The 22,633-nt window shown below is 38.4% G+C and overlaps 1 protein-coding gene across 1 annotated transcript; it reads right to left on the bottom strand.

The window, feature by feature from the left end:
- Window positions 1–9,689: 9,689 nt before the first annotated feature.
- On the bottom strand, window positions 9,690–13,379 carry LOC311304718 (uncharacterized protein). Its single transcript, XM_084431908.1, has 7 exons — window positions 13,239–13,379; window positions 12,906–13,058; window positions 12,640–12,795; window positions 12,191–12,337; window positions 11,931–12,089; window positions 10,159–10,305; window positions 9,690–10,022 (listed from the first exon to the last, which is right to left on the bottom strand). The coding sequence occupies exons 1-7, from the start codon at window positions 13,273–13,275 to the stop codon at window positions 9,853–9,855; spliced, it is 969 nt and encodes a 322-aa protein (XP_084288034.1). The 5' UTR covers window positions 13,276–13,379; the 3' UTR covers window positions 9,690–9,852.
- Between the last annotated feature and the right edge of the window lie 9,254 nt (window positions 13,380–22,633).

The following is a 22,633-nucleotide window of genomic DNA, read 5'->3' as shown; positions in this document are numbered from 1 at the left end:
GCACGTCTTTATGAAAAGAAGAGTTGAAAAAACAAAACAATGTATTGCTGCAATCAGGAACTTTCATGCTAATATGAACATTTAATTTTAAATGTAAATCTTTTTTTTTTTTTGTATGGGTGCCAAACTTTAAAATTAGATGATGCATATTAATTGTCAATTATGTGCACCTATACGTTACTTTTCAAAGACATTAAATAATAAACTGTGTTAAATACAATTTGAAAAAATGAAATGGCTGGAAAAAAAACATGCTGTTAACTTCAAAAATGATATGCACACTAAATTCCATGATTTACCTGTACATGGGTTATTGATGCTAACGGGGAGACTTGAGTTTGCTGAAGTGAATCCATCCAAACATGAACAATTGTTACTTCCTAATTGATTTGCACAGACGGAATTTGGACCACATACAGATGGGCTGAACACACATTCATTTATATCTATGACAAAAACAAATGAAAAATAATATAGGTATAGCTCAGACTAGTATTCACACAAACTGTAAAGATATAACAGCTCTGTACACTCAATTTTATGAGACTAAAAGAGAAAACAAAATCAGTTGATAATACTCACCCTGACATGAATTGTTGCGGCTCACAGGACTGTCTTTATTGGAGGTATTAAATCCACTCCAGCATGAACACATGTGACTCCCAATGATGTTAATACAATCTGAGTATTGACCACAAACTGACACTGCATCTTCACATTCATTGATGTCTGAAAAGAGGGAGATGGTTGGTTTTGCATTAATGCTAAAATCAAAGATTTTCAAACCACCAATAGTAGATCTTTTCACATTTGTTAGGCCCCAGGCAAATACTTAATTGCTCGTTTGTCGCATATATATTGACTACAATCCAAATCTTAGATACAGCTTCCAGTAGAAACAATATTTGATTAAAGTTCTCTTTCAGACAATTGCGATTTTGTCCACAGGGGGAGTCGTTCTGACTTTTCTGACCACTGTTGCTTTTTTGTTGGTTTCTGTGTACTTTGGCTTTTTGCCATCTCCTTTTTTGTAATTTTGTTACGCTGCTTGAGTTTTTGAGGGAACATCTGACTAACCTGTTTGTTTCTGTTCAAAGGACTAACATCATTCTGTAAATGGTTTTTATTGGAATGAAAATATCCACTTTACCTGACATTTATCAGAGAATTAGGTGTTGAAATATCACTCTTACATTCAGGTATGTTCGCATATGGCAGTTTACAGTTGCCAAGCAACGTTGCGTAACGCAAGTTGCGACAGAGCTCAGCCAATCAGTATTAAAGGTAGGGTAGGTAATCCTGTTCAGAAACACTTTTTTTTATACTGGGTGAAATGGTCCTTCCATCCTGATAGTAGTCAATACATTATGTGTTTAGAAAAAGGAATGAAAAAAATCAGACCTCTGTAGCAGCTGCAGGACAGTAAAAACTCTGACCAATCACTGCCATTCGGTGAGAATGTAAAGAACCAATCAGATGCCTTCATGTCTCGTGCCCGCCCCGAGCCCCACTGCGCGCGCTGCCCTGCGTGCACTCATCACATGTCACCGTTCCCGGAAATATTCAGCTCAAAGCACCTGCATGCAGTCAGCGAAGGCAAACAAGGCAAAAACTACTTCCTCGGACCCTGCCCGCACTCTTGAACGACCTCCTCTGCTTCGCCCTCAACCCCGGACCTGTCCTCGAACCGACGATGCGGTACTTGTCTCCGGACTCGGAGTGTACGTTAGTCTTCATTAGAGTCAACAATGTTTTCATCATGGAAACTCTTACATGCAAAACACCGTATATGTTATGAATCTTACACGAAATTCACCTTCATCACAGTGTAACTGATGGTAATGGAAAAACGTGTATCAGTGCAACCTGTTTTTAGGTTTGCCTTATAAATATAGCTCGTTACCGAATGAAACTTTACCATTATCGATATGCTAGCTTGATAGTGAGTACTAAAAGAAATCTTATTTGTTTATATTCATAGTGATAAAGTTAGGTATTTTATTACATGTGATTCTGACATGATGTCACTGTATGCACTGCGCTCCTTCCTCTCCACTCGTCTCAGGTAATAAATGCGTCTTGTTCCAGCCTGAGCGTTTGGCGTCGCGCGTTCATGTGTTTTGGGGGCGTGGCTTTGGAAGGAGCTCAGAAGGGAGAGGGTGGGAGTGAATGGAAATAATGAGCTGTGTTTATTGCAGATTAAAAGGTCTACAGTCACTCGATTTTTATATTTTCTTTTTCAGAGTACTTACATTTTAATTATGTATTGGTATATAAAGACAGTTTAAACAAATCTGGAATGTTTTTTTTTTAGAAAAATGATTACCTACCCTACCTTTAAGTCAAAACTACATTGTAATCTTTAAAGCTTTTATATATACAATATATATATTTAGACGCAGCATTTAATCAGAAGAAAACGTTCTGTTTTGCAGGCAATCAGTCCAGCACAGTACTTTTACAATGATAAGCCAATGGTGTTATGAATCCCACCTACAGAATGATTTTTGATTGACAGCCTCTCATTAGCATGTTGAGCAAATAAAATAAAATAGAGGTGTTTCTCCAGAGAAGGCAAGGGAGGCAGTACCTCCTCAAAAAATTGCAAAAGAAAAGAATCTATATTACAATAATAAAACCACACATATATTACAAAATATTGCATTAAAAAGTGTATAAATAACTCGTTTTTCAAAAGTAACACTGTCCAACAGCGACACCAGTGGTTAAAGTTACAGCGGGACGCTGCGTTTCTCTTGCCTCCCCTGAGCCAATTGAGTTTTAACAGACCCCCTAAAGCATGCAGTGGATTTGGTGGGGGGAAATTGAGAATGAATAGGTGGAAAATCACGTGAGAGGAGGCAATGCTACCATCGTGCTATGATTGGATGTGATTGGTTATGATTGGATATGATTGGTTTGTGTGAAAAATCCTGCCTCTTGTTTTCGGGCGCGTTCGTGAATCGGTCTAATCCTATGGCGAGACGGGTAAGTTATATAGGCAGATGCGCCCGCTTATTCTAGCGGTCTCTGCGCTGGATTCAACGGGATGCGCGCCGATTGGTTCGGGCAGATATGCCGAATCACCATAGGTTTGTGCAGTTTACACTGCTCAGCCAATAAGCTCATACATATCCCTGCACTATTATGGCTTGTGCAGTTTCACTGCATTATTCAATAAAAGGCTTCAATATTCAGAGAAAAATGAGTTTTTCCCATAGTGTCTAGCGACACAATACGAGTGAACCGTATCGATAGGGAACACTCAATAGACAATTTAACAACTTTAAAAACTTGATTTTCAACACAGGTTTCCAAACCACCAAATGTGTCAAGTGTCACTGAGTAAAACCATACTGGTCATGTTACTACAATTACAATCAGTACATTTGTGATCTAATGTGATTTCTTACCTCTCTGGCAAAGCGAACCCTCTGAAGGGAGAGCTTGAATACATCCACAAGTGCCTCCCACAATCTCATCACACTCATGATAGGCCCTGCAGGTGTCATTGGGCCAAACATGACGCTCCTCACACTTGCACTCATATTGTGTTCCATTTAACCCACACACTGTAATACAATAGGATTTATTAATCTGTGTTCAAACTGTCAATTTGTCCTAATACTGAACTCATCTTAGTATGTGACATGATAAAACATTCAGCTCTCACCAGTAGTCATGTCGATATCTGTGATATTTATGCTGTTGCTCAGAGTCAAAGGCAGGCTGATATTTCTGATGAGATTTCGTAAGTAGTTCACCAGGAACAAGTCAAAGAATCTCACATCAATGTCAACCATGTAGTTAGAAGGCAGTACTGCAAAAAGAAACAAAAAAAAACAGAAGCAGGTTGAGCCGAACAATTAGTCCAAGTAATTCAATTCTTAAAATAAATACAAATATATATATATATATATATATATATTTTTTTTAAATGACCTTTGTAGCCTGTGGTGTAAAATTTAAAAGAACATTAATGTGTTGTTAATAGAGTTATTTGCAATCAAAAACAAGCACATAATCAGTCTGTCAATCCTAGTAGCAAAATGCAGGAACATAAAAGCAAGAAAAACAGATCAAATAAATTAAAGGGATAAAACTGATGTTGTAGATTGACACCAGTGTCTCACCTTGACAGAACTGTCCATCCACTGGAAGGGCATTGATACATGTACATGATCCATCAGTGATGACATCACAGGCCTCGTATGAGTGACACGTGTCATTTGGCCAAACAAACAGACCCTCACATTTACACTGATACTGCGTTTGATTCAATGAACACACTGAAAAGCACAAGAAGAGTCCAAACATTAAATAATTTATGTCAGTATTCATGATGTATAGAGTTTATTCTTAGCTATTTAAGATTGCAAAGCAGAGACAGAGCTCGTACCAGTAGTTATGTTGATTTCTGTAATGTTAGTGCTGTCACTGATTATGTAGGGCAAATTAAAAGACATCAGAAGGGTCCTCAGCTGATCAGTGACGCTACTATCCACACTATTGATCTGAATTTCAATCAGATATTCAGTCAAAGGTAGAGTCACTGTAGAAAAAAATCCAGAAATTATGACTGATACCATGCAACACCATTTGTCAAAACTTGGTTCTCGAAGACCAAGATTTGTCACGTGACAGACAGGTTTGGTTCAACTGTCCCCGGATTTTGAAAAAAGCAGAAGTATGAAAACTGATATCAAATCAATCAAACTTCACAATTGCTTACCATTGCATGGGTTACTGATGCTGATTGGTTGATTCATATTTGTTACAGTAAACCCACTCAAGCAGGAACAGTTGTAACTCCCAATTGAGTTGGTGCAACGAGAGTTTGGACCACAAAACTCTGATGACTTTAGACATTCATGCACGTCTTTATGAAAAGAAGAGTTGAAAAAAGAAAACAATGTATTGCTGCAATCAGAAACTTTCATGCTAATTAGGGATGCACCGAAATGAAAATTCTTGGCCGAAACCGAAAACCGAAAAAGAGGAAACCAAGGCCGAAAACCGAAAACCGAAACACCGAAAGAAATTATGCCAATTATTGTTAGTACCATTGCATTTATGGCTATGACTGTGTACTAAGTTTACTAAAATCAAGGCATTGCAATTGCATAAATTAATATTAAAGTTTCAAAGAATAAATCCATTAAAATTTTATGCAAATATTTATTTAGCATTTGCAAAGTATAAAATTAAATGTTTAACTTGACCCCACTCATGTGTACATTAAATAATAATGTAAAAGCCTACTGGCCTGGAGAAAGGTTTAAAAATGAAATGTTCTCTCATAAAAACAAAGTGCATTTAGGTCAATACTGCCATAGCCCAAAATAATATCTGCAGTTATATGCTCATGGACGTGAGTTGCAAAAACCATAAACAGCTCAGGTAAACCTCTGAGAAATGACGGCTGCTCTGCACACACACGCAAAGGTCTCTCGCTCCCTCTCTCTGCCGCGCGCGCTACGTATGCGCGCTCATGCTCGCTCGCGATTCCGGGAGATTTAAACTAATTTGCGGGCATTAGGGAGCCGGTATCAATACGCGGGAGACTCCCGGAACTTCCGGAAGACTTGGGATGTCTGTGTTTTGAAAATCGCTGTCCGTGTGGGTCACTCTTAGATATATTTAAATACGTCCACACCGCAGATATGTAATGTTGCTTCAGACAAGCACGTGCAGGTCGCGGTGTCTGCTGTTTGCGTCATCACGACATTTCGGCCGTATTGTTTCGGTGATAAAAGTCTTTCGGCCGAAAACCGAAAATGCACTTTTGGGCCATTTTCGGCCGAAAATTTTCGGTGGCCGAATATTCGGTGCATCCCTAATGCTAATATGAAGATTTATTTTTAAATGTAAATCTTGTTTTTTTTTTGTATGGGTGCCAAACTTTAAAATTAGATGATGCATATTAATTGTCAATTATGTACACCTATACGTTACTTTTCAAAGACATTAAATAATAAACTGTGTTAAATACAATTTGAAAAAATGAAATGGCTGGAAAAAAAACATGCTGTTAACTTCAAAAATTATTTTCACACTAAATTCCATGATTTACCTGTACATGGGTTATTGATGCTAACGGGGAGACTTGAGTTTGCTGAAGTGAATCCATCCAAACATGAACAATTGTAACTTCCTAATTGATTTGCACAGATGGAATTTGGACCACATACAGATGGACTGAACACACATTCATTTATATCTATGACAAAAACAAATGAAAAAAGATATAGGTATAATAGCTCACACTAGTAGTCACACAAACTGTAAAGATATAACAGCTCTACACACTCAATTTTATGAGACTAAAAGAGAAAACAAAATCAGTTGATAATACTCACCCTGACATGAATTGTTGCGGCTCACAGGACTGTCTTTATTGGAGGTATTAAATCCACTCCAGCATGAACACATGTGACTCCCAATGATGTTAATACAATCTGAGTAGTGACCACAAACTGACACTGCATCTTCACATTCATTGATGTCTGAAAAGAGGGAGATGGTTTTGCATTAATGCTAAAATCAAAGATTTTCAAACCACCAATAGTAGATCTTTTCACATTTGTTAGGCCCTAGGCAAATACTTAATTGCTCATTTGTCGCATATATTGACTACAATCCAAATCTTAGATACAGCTTCCAGTAGAAACAATATTTGATTAAAGTTCTCTTTCAGACAATTGCGATTTTGTCCACAGGGGGAGTCGTTCTGACTTTTCTGACCACTGTTGCTTTTTTGTTGGTTTCTGTGTACTTTGGCTTTTTGCCATCTCCTTTTTTGTAATTTTGTTACGCTGCTTGAGTTTTTGAGGGAACATCTGACTAACCTGTTTGTTTCTGTTCAAAGGACTAACATCATTCTGTAAATGGTTTTTATTGGAATGAAAATATCCACTTTACCTGACATTTATCAGAGAATTAGGTGTTGAAATATCACTCTTACATTCAGGTATGTTCGCATATGGCAGTTTACAGTTGCCAAGCAACGTTGCGTAACGCAAGTTGCGACAGAGCTCAGCCAATCAGTATTAAGTCAAAACTACATTGTAATCTTTAAAGCTTTTATATATACAATATATATATTTAGGCGCAGCATTTAATCAGAAGAAAACGTTCTGTTTTGCAGGCAATCAGTCCAGCACAGTACTTTTACAATGATAAGCCAATGGTGTTATGAATTCCACCTACAGAATGATTTTTGATTGACAGCCTCTCATTAGCATGTTGAGCAAATAAAATAAAATAGAGGTGTTTCTCCAGAGAAGGCAAGGGAGGCAGTACCTCCTCAAAAAATTGCAAAAGAAAAGAATCTATATTACAATAATAAAACCACACATATATTACAAAATATTACATTAAAAAGTGTATAAATAACTCGTTTTTCAAAAGTAACACTGTCCAACAGCGACACCAGTGGATAAAGTTACAGCGGGACGCTGCGTTTCTCTTGCCTCCCCTGAGCCAATTGAGTTTTAACAGACCCCCTAAAGCATGCAGTGGATTTGGTGGGGGGTAATTGAGAATGAATAGGTGGAAAATCACGTGAGAGGAGGCAATGCTACCATCGTGCTATGATTGGATGTGATTGGTTATGATTGGATATGATTGGTTTGTGTGAACAATCCTGCCTCTTGTTTTCGGGCGCGTTCGTGAATCGGTCTAATCCTATGGCGAGACGGGTAAGTTATATAGGCAGATGCGCCGCTTATTCTAGCGGGCTCTGCGCTGGATTCAACGGGATGCGCGCCGATTGTTTCGGGCAGATATGCCGAATCACCATAGGTTTGTGCAGTTTACACTGCTCAGCCAATAAGCTCATACATATCCCTGCACTATTATGGCTTGTGCAGTTTCACTGCATTATTCAATAAAAGGCTTCAATATTCAGAGATAAATGAGTTTTTCCCATAGTGTCTAGCGACACAATACGAGTGAACCGTATCGATAGGGAACACTCAATAGACAATTTAACAACTTTAAAAACTTGATTTTCAACACAGGTTTCCAAACCACCAAATGTGTCAAGTGTCACTGAGTAAAACCATACTGGTCATGTTACTACAATTACAATCAGTACATTTGTGATCTAATGTGATTTCTTACCTCTCTGGCAAAGCGAACCCTCTGAAGGGAGAGCTTGAATACATCCACAAGTGCCTCCCACAATCTCATCACACTCATGATAGGCCCTGCAGGTGTCATTGGGCCAAACATGACGCTCCTCACACTTGCACTCATATTGTGTTCCATTTAACCCACACACTGTAATACAATAGGATTTATTAATCTGTGTTCAAACTGTCAATTTGTCCTAATACTGAACTCATCTTAGTATGTGACATGATAAAACATTCAGCTCTCACCAGTAGTCATGTCGATATCTGTGATATTTATGCTGTTGCTCAGAGTCAAAGGCAGGCTGAGATTTCTGATGAGATTTCGTAAGTAGTTCACCAGGAACAAGTCAAAGAATCTCACATCAATGTCAACCATGTAGTTAGAAGGCAGTACTGCAAAAAGAAACAAAAAAAAACAGAAGCAGGTTGAGCCGAACAATTAGTCCAAGTAATTCAATTCTTAAAATAACTACAAATATATATATATATATATATATTTAAATGACCTTTGTAGCCTGTGGTGTAAAATTTAAAAGAACATTAATGTGTTGTTAATAGAGTTATTTGCAATCAAAAACAAGCACATAATCAGTCTGTCAATCCTAGTAGCAAAATGCAGGAAAATAAAAGCAAGAAAAACAGATCAAATAAATTAAAGGGATAAAACTGATGTTGTAAATTGACACCAGTGTCTCACCTTGACAGAACTGTCCATCCACTGGAAGGGCATTGATACATGTACATGATCCATCAGTGATGACATCACAGGCCTCGTATGAGTGACACGTGTCATTTGGCCAAACAAACAGACCCTCACATTTACACTGATACTGCGTTTGATTCAATGAACACACTGAAAAGCACAAGAAGAGTCCAAACATTAAATAATTTATGTCAGTATTCATGATGTATAAAGTTTATTCTTAGCTATTTAAGATTGCAAAGCAGAGACAGAGCTCGTACCAGTAGTTATGTTGATTTCTGTAATGTTAGTGCTGTCACTGATTATGTAGGGCAAATTAAAAGACATCAGAAGGGTCCTCAGCTGATCAGTGACGCTACTATCCACACTATTGATCTGAATTTCAATCAGATATTCAGTCAAAGGTAGAGTCACTGTAGAAAAAAATCCAGAAATTATGACTGATACCCTGCAACACCATTTGTCAAAACTTGGTTCTCGAAGACCAAGATTTGTCACGTGACAGTCAGGTTTGGTTCAACTGTCCCCGGATTTTGAAAAAAGCAGAAGTGTGAAAACTGATATCAAATCAATCAAACTTCAAAATTGCTTACCATTGCATGGGTTACTGATGCTGATTGGTTGATTCATATTTGTTACAGTAAACCCACTCAAGCAGGAACAGTTGTAACTCCCAATTGAGTTGGTGCAACGAGAGTTTGGACCACAAAACTCTGATGACTTTAGACATTCGTGCACGTCTTTATGAAAAGAAGAGTTGAAAAAACAAAACAATGTATTGCTGCAATCAGGAACTTTCATGCTAATATGAAGATTTATTTTTAAATGTAAATCTTTTTTTTTTTTTTGTATGGGTGCCAAACTTTAAAATTAGATGATGCATATTAATTGTCAATTATGTGCACCTATACGTTACTTTTCAAAGACATTAAATAATAAACTGTGTTAAATACAATTTGAAAAAATGAAATGGCTGGAAAAAAAACATGCTGTTAACTTCAAAAATGATTTTCACACTAAATTCCATGATTTACCTGTACATGGGTTATTGATGCTAACGGGGAGACTTGAGTTTGCTGAAGTGAATCCATCCAAACATGAACAATTGTAACTTCCTAATTGATTTGCACAGATGGAATTTGGACCACATACAGATGGGCTGAACACACATTCATTTATATCTATGACAAAAACAAATGAAAAATAATATAGGTATAGCTCAGACTAGTATTCACACAAACTGTAAAGATATAACAGCTCTGTACACTCAATTTTATGAGACTAAAAGAGAAAACAAAATCAGTTGATAATACTCACCCTGACATGAATTGTTGCGGCTCACAGGACTGTCTTTATTGGAGGTATTAAATCCACTCCAGCATGAACACATGTGACTCCCAATGATGTTAATACAATCTGAGTAGTGACCACAAACTGACACTGCATCTTCACATTCATTGATGTCTGAAAAGAGGGAGATGGTTTTGCATTAATGCTAAAATCAAAGATTTTCAAACCACCAATAGTAGATCTTTTCACATTTGTTAGGCCCTAGGCAAATACTTAATTGCTCATTTGTCGCATATATATTGACTACAATCCAAATCTTAGATACAGCTTCCAGTAGAAACAATATTTGATTAAAGTTCTCTTTCAGACAATTGCGATTTTGTCCACAGGGGGAGTCGTTCTGACTTTTCTGACCACTGTTGCTTTTTTGTTGGTTTCTGTGTACTTTGGCTTTTTGCCATCTCCTTTTTTGTAATTTTGTTACGCTGCTTGAGTTTTTGAGGGAACATGACTAACCTGTTTGTTTCTGTTCAAAGGACTAACATCATTCTGTAAATGGTTTTTATTGAAATGAAAATATCCACTTTACCTGACATTTATTAGAGAATTAGGTGTTGAAATATCACTCTCACATTCAGGTATGTTCGCATATGGCAGTTTACAGTTGCCAAGCAACGTTGCGTAACGCAAGTTGCGACAGAGCTCAGCCAATCAGTATTAAGTCAAAACTACATTGTAATCTTTAAAGCTTTTATATATACAATATATATATATATATTTAGGCGCAGCATTTAATCAGAAGAAAACGTTCTGTTTTGCAGGCAATCAGTCCAGCACAGTACTTTTACAATGATAAGCCAATGGTGTTATGAATCCCACCTACAGAATGATTTTTGATTGACAGCCTCTCATTAGCATGTTGAGCAAATAAAATAAAATAGAGGTGTTTCTCCAGAGAAGGCAAGGGAGGCAGTACCTCCTCAAAAAATTGCAAAAGAAAAGAATCTATATTACAATTAATAAAACCACACATATATTACAAAATATTACATTAAAAAGTGTATAAATAACTCGTTTTTCAAAAGTAACACTGTCCAACAGCGACACCAGTGGATAAAGTTACAGCGGGACGCTGCGTTTCTCTTGCCTCCCCTGAGCCCATTGAGTTTTAACAGACCCCCTAAAGCATGCAGTGGATTTGGTGGGGGGTAATTGAGAATGAATGGGTGGAAAATCACGTGAGAGGAGGCAATGCTATCATCGTGCTATGATTGGATGTGATTGGTTATGATTGGATATGATTGGTTTGTGTGAAAAATCCTGCCTCTTGTTTTCGGGCGCGTTCGTGAATCGGTCTAATCCTATGGCGAGACGGGTAAGTTATATAGGCAGATGCGCCGCTTATTCTAGCGGGCTCTGCGCTGGATTCAACGGGATGCGCGCCGATTGGTTCGGGCAGATATGCCGAATCACCATAGGTTTGTGCAGTTTACACTGCTCAGCCAATAAGCTCATACATATCCCTGCACTATTATGGCTTGCGCAGTTTCACGGCATTATTCAATAAAAGGCTTCAATATTCAGAGAAAATTTTGTTTTTCCCATAGTGTCTAGCGACACAATACGAGTGAACCGTATCGATAGGGAACACTCAATAGACAATTTAACAACTTTAAAAACTTGATTTTCAACACAGGTTTCCAAACCACCAAATGTGTCAAGTGTCACTGAGTAAAACCATACTGGTCATGTTACTACAATTACAATCAGTACATTTGTGATCTAATGTGATTTCTTACCTCTCTGGCAAAGCGAACCCTCTGAAGGGAGAGCTTGAATACATCCACAAGTGCCTCCCACAATCTCATCACACTCATGATAGGCCCTGCAGGTGTCATTGGGCCAAACATGACGCTCCTCACACTTGCACTCATATTGTGTTCCATTTAACCCACACACTGTAATACAATAGGATTTATTAATCTGTGTTCAAACTGTCAATTTGTCCTAATACTGAACTCATCTTAGTATGTGACATGATAAAACATTCAGCTCTCACCAGTAGTCATGTCGATATCTGTGATATTTATGCTGTTGCTCAGAGTCAAAGGCAGGCTGATATTTCTGATGAGATTTCGTAAGTAGTTCACCAGGAACAAGTCAAAGAATCTCACATCAATGTCAACCATGTAGTTAGAAGGCAGTACTGCAAAAAGAAACAAAAAAAAACAGAAGCAGGTTGAGCCGAACAATTAGTCCATGTAATTCAATTCTTAAAATAACTACAAATATATATATATATATATTTTTAAATGACCTTTGTAGCCTGTGGTGTAAAATTTAAAAGAACATTAATGTGTTGTTAATAGAGTTATTTGCAATAAAAAACAAGCACATAATCAGTCTGTCAATCCTAGTAGCAAAATGCAGGAAAATAAAAGCAAGAAAAACAGATCAAATAAATTAAAGGGATAAAACTGATGTTTTAGATTGACACCAGTGTCTCACCTTGACAGAACTGTCCATCCACTGGAAGGGCATTGATACATGTACATGATCCATCAGTGATGACATCACAGGCCTCGTATGAGTGACACGTGTCATTTGGCCAAACAAACAGACCCTCACATTTACACTGATACTGCGTTTGATTCAATGAACACACTGAAAAGCACAAGAAGAGTCCAAACATTAAATAATTTATGTCAGTATTCATGATGTATAGAGTTTATTCTTAGCTATTTAAGATTACAAAGCAGAGACAGAGCTCGTACCAGTAGTGATGTTGATTTCTGTAATGTTAGTGCTGTCACTGATTATGTAGGGCAAATTAAAAGACATCAGAAGGGTCCTCAGCTGATCAGTGACGCTACTATCCACACTATTGATCTGAATTTCAATCAGATATTCAGTCAAAGGTAGAGTCACTGTAGAAAAAAATCCAGCAATTATGACTGATACCCTGCAACACCATTTGTCAAAACTTGGTTCTTGAAGACCAAGATTTGTCACGTGACAGACAGGTTTGGTTCAACTGTCCCCGGATTTTGAAAAAAGCAGAAGTGTGAAAACTGATATCAAATCAATCAAACTTCACAATTGCTTACCATTGCATGGGTTACTGATGCTGATTGGTTGATTCATATTTGTTACAGTAAACCCACTCAAGCAGGAACAGTTGTAACTCCCAATTGAGTTGGTGCAACGAGAGTTTGGACCACAAAACTCTGATGACTTTAGACATTCATGCACGTCTTTATGAAAAGAAGAGTTGAAAAACAAAACAATGTATTGCTGCAATCAGGAACTTTCATGCTAATATGAACATTTCATTTTAAATGTAAATCTTGTTTTTTTTTTGTATGGGTGCCAAACTTTAAAATTAGATGATGCATATTAATTGTCAATTATGTGCACCTATACATTACTTTTCAAAGACATTAAATAATAAACTGTGTTAAATACAATTTGAAAAAATGAAATGGCTGGAAAAAAAACATGCTGTTAACTTCAAAAATGATTTTCACACTAAATTCCATGATTTACCTGTACATGGGTTATTGATGCTAACGGGGAGACTTGAGTTTGCTGAAGTGAATCCATCCAAACATGAACAATTGTAACTTCCTAATTGATTTGCACAGACGGAATTTGGACCACATACAGATGGGCTGAACACACATTCATTTATATCTATGACAAAAACAAATGAAAAATAATATAGGTATAATAGCTCACACTAGTATTCACACAAACTGTAAAGATATAACAGCTCTGTACACTCAATTTTATGAGACTAAAAGAGAAAACAAAATCAGTTGATAATACTCACCCTGACATGAATTGTTGCGGCTCACAGGACTGTCTTTATTGGAGGTATTAAATCCACTCCAGCATGAACACATGTGACTCCCAATGATGTTAATACAATCTGAGTAGTGACCACAAACTGACACTGCATCTTCACATTCATTGATGTCTGAAAAGAGGGAGATGGTTTTGCATTAATGCTAAAATCAAAGATTTTCAAACCACCAATAGTAGATCTTTTCACATTTGTTAGGCCCTAGGCAAATACTTAATTGCTCATTTGTCGCATATATATTGACTACAATCCAAATCTTAGATACAGCTTCAAGTAGAAACAATATTTGATTAAAGTTTTCTTTCAGACAATTGCGATTTTGTCCACAGGGGGAGTCGTTCTGACTTTTCTGACCACTGTTGCTTTTTTGTTGGTTTCTGTGTACTTTGGCTTTTTGCCATCTCCTTTTTTGTAATTTTGTTACGCTGCTTGAGTTTTTGAGGGAACATCTGACTAACCTGTTTGTTTCTGTTCAAAGGACTAACATCATTCTGTAAATGGTTTTTATTGAAATGAAAATATCCACTTTACCTGACATTTATCAGAGAATTAGGTGTTGAAATATCACTCTCACATTCAGGTATGTTCGCATATGGCAGTTTACAGTTGCCAAGCAACGTTGCGTAACGCAAGTTGCGACAGAGCTCAGCCAATCAGTATTAAGTAAAAACTACATTGTAATCTTTAAAGCTTTTATATATACAATATATATATTTAGGCGCAGCATTTAATCAGAAGAAAACGTTCAGTTTTGCAGGCAATCAGTCCAGCACAGTACTTTTACAATGATAAGCCAATGGTGTTATGAATCCCACCAACAGAATGATTTTTGATTGACAGCCTCTCATTAGCATGTTGAGCAAATAAAATAAAATAGAGGTGTTTCTCCAGAGACGGCAAGGGAGGCAGTACCTCCTCAAAAAATTGCAAAAGAAAAGAATCTATATTACAATAATAAAACCACACATATATTACAAAATATTACATTAAAAAGTGTATAAATAACTCGTTTTTCAAAAGTAACACTGTCCAACAGCGACACCAGTGGATAAAGTTACAGCGGGACGCTGCGTTTCTCTTGCCTCCCCTGAGCCAATTGAGTTTTAACAGACCCCCTAAAGCATGCAGTGGATTTGGTGGGGGGTAATTGAGAATGAATGGGTGGAAAATCACGTGAGAGGAGGCAATGCTACCATCGTGCTATGATTGGATGTGATTGGTCATGATTGGATATGATTGGTTTGTGTGAAAAAACCTGCCTCTTGTTTTCGGGCGCGTTCGTGAATCGGTCTAATCCTATGGCGAGACGGGTAAGTTATATAGAGCTCAGAGCCGTTGAATCCAGGCTCTGCGCTGGATTCAACGGGATGCGCGCCGATTGTTTCGGGCAGATATGCCGAATCACCATAGGTTTGTGCAGTTTACACTGCTCAGCCAATAAGCTCATACATATCCCTGCACTATTATGGCTTGTGCAGTTTCACTGCATTATTCAATAAAAGGCTTCAATATTCAGAGATAAATGAGTTTTTCCCATAGTGTCTAGCGACACAATACGAGTGAAACGTATCGATAGGGAACACTCAATAGACAATTTAACAACTTTAAAAACTTGATTTTCAACACAGGTTTCCAAACCACCAAATGTGTCAAGTGTCACTGAGTAAAACCATACTGGTCATGTTACTACAATTACAATCAGTACATTTGTGATCTAATGTGATTTCTTACCTCTCTGGCAAAGCGAACCCTCTGAAGGGAGAGCTTGAATACATCCACAAGTGCCTCCCACAATCTCATCACACTCATGATAGGCCCTGCAGGTGTCATTGGGCCAAACATGACGCTCCTCACACTTGCACTCATATTGTGTTCCATTTAACCCACACACTGTAATACAATAGGATTTATTAATCTGTGTTCAAACTGTCAATTTGTCCTAATACTGAACTCATCTTAGTATGTGACATGATAAAACATTCAGCTCTCACCAGTAGTCATGTCGATATCTGTGATATTTATGCTGTTGCTCAGAGTCAAAGGCAGGCTGATATTTCTGATGAGATTTCGTAAGTAGTTCACCAGGAACAAGTCAAAGAATCTCACATCAATGTCAACCATGTAGTTAGAAGGCAGTACTGCAAAAAGAAACAAAAAAAACAGAAGCAGGTTGAGCCGAACAATTAGTCCAAGTAATTCAATTCTTAAAATAACTACAAATATATATATATATATATATATATATATTTTTTTTTTATGACCTTTGTAGCCTGTGGTGTAAAATTTAAAAGAACATTAATGTGTTGTTAATAGAGTTATTTGCAATCAAAAACAAGCACATAATCAGTCTGTCAATCCTAGTAGCAAAATGCAGGAACATAAAAGCAAGAAAAACAGATCAAATAAATTAAAGGGATAAAACTGATGTTGTAGATTGACGCCAGTGTCTCACCTTGACAGAACTGTCCATCCACTGGAAGGGCATTGATACATGTACATGATCCATCAGTGATGACATCACAGGCCTCGTATGAGTGACACGTGTCATTTGGCCAAACAAACAGACCCTCACATTTACACTGATACTGCGTTTGATTCAATGAACACACTGAAAAGCACAAGAAGAGTCCAAACATTAAATAATTTATGTCAGTATTCATGATGTATAAAGTTTATTCTTAGCTATTTAAGATTGCAAAGCAGAGACAGAGCTCGTACCAGTAGTTATGTTGATTTCTGTAATGTTAGTGCTGTCACTGATTATGTAGGGCAAATTAAAAGACATCAGAAGGGTCCTCAGCTGATCAGTGACGCTACTATCCACACTATTGATCTGAATTTCAATCAGATATTCAGTCAAAGGTAGAGTCACTGTAGAAAAAAATCCAGAAATTATGACTGATACCCTGCAACACCATTTGTCAAAACTTGGTTCTCGAAGACCAAGATTTGTCACGTGACAGTCAGGTTTGGTTCAACTGTCCCCGGATTTTGAAAAAAGCAGAAGTGTGAAAACTGATATCAAATCAATCAAACTTCAAAATTGCTTACCATTGCATGGGTTACTGATGCTGATTGGTTGATTCATATTTGTTACAGTAAACCCACTCAAGCAGGAACAGTTGTAACTCCCAATTGAGTTGGTGCAACGAGAGTTTGGACCACAAAACTCTGATGACTTTAGACATTCATGCACGTCTTTATGAAAAGAAGAGTTGAAAAAACAAAACAATGTATTGCTGCAATCAGGAACTTTCATGCTAATATGAACATTTAATTTTAAATGTAAATCTTGTTTTTTTTTTTGTATGGGTGCCAAACTTTAAAATTAGATGATGCATATTAATTGTCAATTATGTGCACCTATACATTACTTTTCAAAGACATTAAATAATAAACTGTGTTAAATACAATTTGAAAAAATGAAATGGCTGGAAAAAAAACATGCTGTTAACTTCAAAAATGATTTTCACACTAAATTCCATGATTTACCTGTACATGGGTTATTGATGCTAACGGGGAGACTTGAGTTTGCTGAAGTGAATCCATCCAAACATGAACAATTGTAACTTCCTAATTGATTTGCACAGACGGAATTTGGACCACATACAGATGGGCTGAACACACATTCATTTATATCTATGACAAAAACAAATGAAAAATAATATAGGTATAGCTCAGACTAGTATTCACACAAACTGTAAAGATATAACAGCTCTGTACACTCAATTTTATGAGACTAAAAGAGAAAACAAAATCAGTTGATAATACTCACCCTGACATGAATTGTTGCGGCTCACAGGACTGTCTTTATTGGAGGTATTAAATCCACTCCAGCATGAACACATGTGACTCCCAATGATGTTAATACAATCTGAGTAGTGACCACAAACTGACACTGCATCTTCACATTCATTGATGTCTGAAAAGAGGGAGATGGTTTTGCATTAATGCTAAAATCAAAGATTTTCAAACCACCAATAGTAGATCTTTTCACATTTGTTAGGCCCTAGGCAAATACTCAATTGCTCATTTGTCGCATATATTGACTAAAATCCAAATCTTAGATACAGCTTCAAGTAGAAACAATATTTGAATAAAGTTCTCTTTCAGACAATTGCGATTTTGTCCACAGGGGGAGTCGTTCTGACTTTTCTGACCACTGTTGCTTTTTTGTTGGTTTCTGTGTACTTTGGCTTTTTGCCATCTCCTTTTTTGTAATTTTGTTACGCTGCTTGAGTTTTTGAGGGAACATCTGACTAACCTGTTTGTTTCTGTTCAAAGGACTAACATCATTCTGTAAATGGTTTTTATTGAAATGAAAATATCCACTTTACCTGACATTTATTAGAGAATTAGGTGTTGAAATATCACTCTCACATTCAGGTATGTTCGCATATGGCAGTTTACAGTTGCCAAGCAACGTTGCGTAACGCAAGTTGCGACAGAGCTCAGCCAATCAGTATTAAGTAAAAACTACATTGTAATCTTTAAAGCTTTTATATATACAATATATATATTTAGGCGCAGCATTTAATCAGAAGAAAACGTTCTGTTTTGCAGGCAATCAGTCCAGCACAGTACTTTTACAATGATAAGCCAATGGTGTTATGAATCCCACCTACAGAATGATTTTTGATTGACAGCCTCTCATTAGCATGTTGAGCAAATAAAATAAAATAGAGGTGTTTCTCCAGAGAAGGCAAGGGAGGCAGTACCTCCTCAAAAAATTGCAAAAGAAAAGAATCTATATTACAATAATAAAACCACACATATATTACAAAATATTACATTAAAAAGTGTATAAATAACTCGTTTTTCAAAAGTAACACTGTCCAACAGCGACACCAGTGGTTAAAGTTACAGCGGGACGCTGCGTTTCTCTTGCCTCCCCTGAGCCAATTGAGTTTTAACAGACCCCCTAAAGCATGCAGTGGATTTGGTGGGGGGTAATTGAGAATGAATAGGTGGAAAATCACGTGAGAGGAGGCAATGCTACCATCGTGCTATGATTGGATGTGATTGGTTATGATTGGATATGATTGGTTTGTGTGAAAAATCCTGCCTCTTGTTTTCGGGCGCGTTCGTGAATCGGTCTAATCCTATGGCGAGACGGGTAAGTTATATAGGCAGATGCGCCCGCTTATTCTAGCGGTCTCTGCGCTGGATTCAACGGGATGCGCGCCGATTGGTTCGGGCAGATATGCCGAATCACCATAGGTTTGTGCAGTTTACACTGCTCAGCCAATAAGCTCATACATATCCCTGCACTATTATGGCTTGCGCAGTTTCACGGCATTATTCAATAAAAGGCTTCAATATTCAGAGAAAATTTTGTTTTTCCCATAGTGTCTAGCGACACAATACGAGTGAACTGTATCGATAGGGAACACTCAATAGACAATTTAACAACTTTAAAAACTTGATTTTCAACACAGGTTTCCAAACCACCAAATGTGTCAAGTGTCACTGAGTAAAACCATACTGGTCATGTTACTACAATTACAATCAGTACATTTGTGATCTAATGTGATTTCTTACCTCTCTGGCAAAGCGAACCCTCTGAAGGGAGAGCTTGAATACATCCACAAGTGCCTCCCACAATCTCATCACACTCATGATAGGCCCTGCAGGTGTCATTGGGCCAAACATGACGCTCCTCACACTTGCACTCATATTGTGTTCCATTTAACCCACACACTGTAATACAATAGGATTTATTAATCTGTGTTCAAACTGTCAATTTGTCCTAATACTGAACTCATCTTAGTATGTGACATGATAAAACATTCAGCTCTCACCAGTAGTCATGTCGATATCTGTGATATTTATGCTGTTGCTCAGAGTCAAAGGCAGGCTGATATTTCTGATGAGATTTCGTAAGTAGTTCACCAGGAACAAGTCAAAGAATCTCACATCTATGTCAACCATGTAGTTAGAAGGCAGTACTGCAAAAAGAAACAAAAAAAACAGAAGCAGGTTGAGCCGAACAATTAGTCCAAGTAATTCAATTCTTAAAATAACTACAAATATATATATATATGTATATATATATATATATATATATTTTTTTTTTTAAATGACCTTTGTAGCCTGTGGTGTAAAATTTAAAAGAACATTAATGTGTTGTTAATAGAGTTATTTGCAATCAAAAACAAGCACATAATCAGTCTGTCAATCCTAGTAGCAAAATGCAGGAAAATAAAAGCAAGAAAAACAGATCAAATAAATTAAAGGGATAAAACTGATGTTGTAAATTGACACCAGTGTCTCACCTTGACAGAACTGTCCATCCACTGGAAGGGCATTGATACATGTACATGATCCATCAGTGATGACATCACAGGCCTCGTATGAGTGACACGTGTCATTTGGCCAAACAAACAGACCCTCACATTTACACTGATACTGCGTTTGATTCAATGAACACACTGAAAAGCACAAGAAGAGTCCAAACATTAAATAATTTATGTCAGTATTCATGATGTATAAAGTTTATTCTTAGCTATTTAAGATTGCAAAGCAGAGACAGAGCTCGTACCAGTAGTTATGTTGATTTCTGTAATGTTAGTGCTGTCACTGATTATGTAGGGCAAATTAAAAGACATCAGAAGGGTCCTCAGCTGATCAGTGACGCTACTATCCACACTATTGATCTGAATTTCAATCAGATATTCAGTCAAAGGTAGAGTCACTGTAGAAAAAAATCCAGAAATTATGACTGATACCCTGCAACACCATTTGTCAAAACTTGGTTCTTGAAGACCAAGATTTGTCACGTGACAGACAGGTTTGGTTCAACTGTCCCCGGATTTTGAAAAAAGCAGAAGTGTGAAAACTGATATCAAATCAATCAAACTTCACAATTGCTTACCATTGCATGGGTTACTGATGCTGATTGGTTGATTCATATTTGTTACAGTAAACCCACTCAAGCAGGAACAGTTGTAACTCCCAATTGAGTTGGTGCAACGAGAGTTTGGACCACAAAACTCTGATGACTTTAGACATTCATGCACGTCTTTATGAAAAGAAGAGTTGAAAAAACAAAACGTACTCGGTTACTAACGTAACCTCTGTTCTCTCTAGAGAGGGAACGAGTATTGCGTAAGCTAGCTTACGCTGCGGGAAAGTCTCCTTTCTCGAGATACTGAAGCCAAAAATTATCCTTAATTTTTTAAATCTTGTCAACGCAGTGCGGCAGCCTGCAGACCTAGGGCAGGCGAATCGCGTGCCCATTGGCTGCTCTGCGGCAACTGCAGCAGCCTATGGCTGAGCCTTGCGCGTGACGTCACGTCCAATGAGCGCGCTTGGCGCGCTTAATGCGTCACAGCCCGTCATTAGGGGAGTGGCTTAGCGTATATAAGCAAGGTACAGAGGCTGCTTCGCTGGTTTCTGTCGCATGAAGCGAAATGAGCTCGTGGCGAGAGCACGGCGGGTTACGCAATACTCGTTCCCTCTCTAGAGAGAACAGAGGTTACGTTAGTAACCGAGTACGTTCTCTTACGAGAGGTTCTCTCGTATTGCGTAAGCTAGCTTACGCTGCGGGAACACCCTTGTCAACGCCGTGCGCGCGCCCAGCATCCTGAATGAATCCCATGGGGAGCCCAGGGAACGCGAAGCGGAGCTGGGCGGCCAAGATACCACAGTACACAAGCACATAATATGGGGCAGGGAGCGGCACAGCCGGTCCAACTGACACTTTCCACATAGTGCAGCTCAACCAGTAGAGCTAAATCAGCAACATAGCCCGCGCACAGACAGTGGGCTGGCTACGCGAGACTTAGGCTGATAACACTTTGGCCTGCAAAGCGGGAACTTCCAGGTTGTAAAACCTAACAAATGTGGAAGGGGAGGCCCAGCCTGCCGCTGCACAAATGTCATGAATGGGAATCCCACTGGACCACGCCCACGATGAGGCCATGCCTCTGGTGGAGTGCGCCCGAATGCCCAAAGGGCACTGCAGGTTTTTAGATGCGTAAGCAGCTGCGATAGCGTCAACTATCCATCTGGATAGGGTGTGTTTCGAGGCGGCGAGACCCTTTGTGCGCCCACCAAACGAAACAAAGAGCTGCTCTGAACGCCTGAAGGCGGCGGAGCGTGAAATATAGCTTCTCAGCGCCCTGACTGGGCAGAGGAGATTACTATCTGCCTCGCAGCCAGCATTCGGCAGGGCTGAAAGGGAAATGACCTGCGCTCTGAAGGGAGTGCCCAAAATTTTGGGGACATACCCATGCCTCGGTCTGAGAATAACTTTAGAGTCATTGGGTCCGAACTCGAGGCACGCAGCGTTAGTGGATAACACGTGAAGGTCTCCCACACGTTTTACTGAAGACAGTGCTATCAGAAAAACGGTTTCGAGCGTGAGGTATTTCATATCCACAGTTTCCAGGGGTTCAAAGGGATGTGCTTTCAGGGCGTCTAAGACCAGTGAAAGATCCCACATAGGAACCGAAGGGGGTCGCGGGGGGTTCATCCTTCTCGCTCCTCTAAGGAAGCGGATGACAAACTCGTTCCTTCCTAATGCGCGGCCCGGCTCTGAGACAGAGAGCGCTGAAATGGCCGCGACATAGACTTTGAGCGTGGAGGGGGACCTGCCCGCGTCCAGTAGCTCTTGAAGGAAGCACAATACTTGCG

Source organism: Rutilus rutilus (genome assembly GCF_951802725.1).
Source record: "Rutilus rutilus genome assembly, chromosome: 15".
Classification (NCBI taxonomy): domain Eukaryota; kingdom Metazoa; phylum Chordata; class Actinopteri; order Cypriniformes; family Leuciscidae; genus Rutilus; species Rutilus rutilus.
This window is presented reverse-complemented; position numbering and strand designations above follow the sequence as displayed.

Bases quoted from the DNA above. Each gene is read 5' to 3' on its own strand.
- LOC311304718 (XM_084431908.1), bottom strand. From the start codon at position 13,275: ATGAATCAACCAATCAGCATCAGTAACCCATGCAATG. The intron at 12,796-12,905 runs GTACGAGCTCTG...TGTGCTTTTCAG, and splicing joins AGAAATCAACATCACTACTG to TGTGTTCATTGAATCAAACG. The intron at 10,023-10,158 runs GTGAGTATTATC...TTTTTGTCATAG, and splicing joins CCGCAACAATTCATGTCAGG to ATATAAATGAATGTGTGTTC.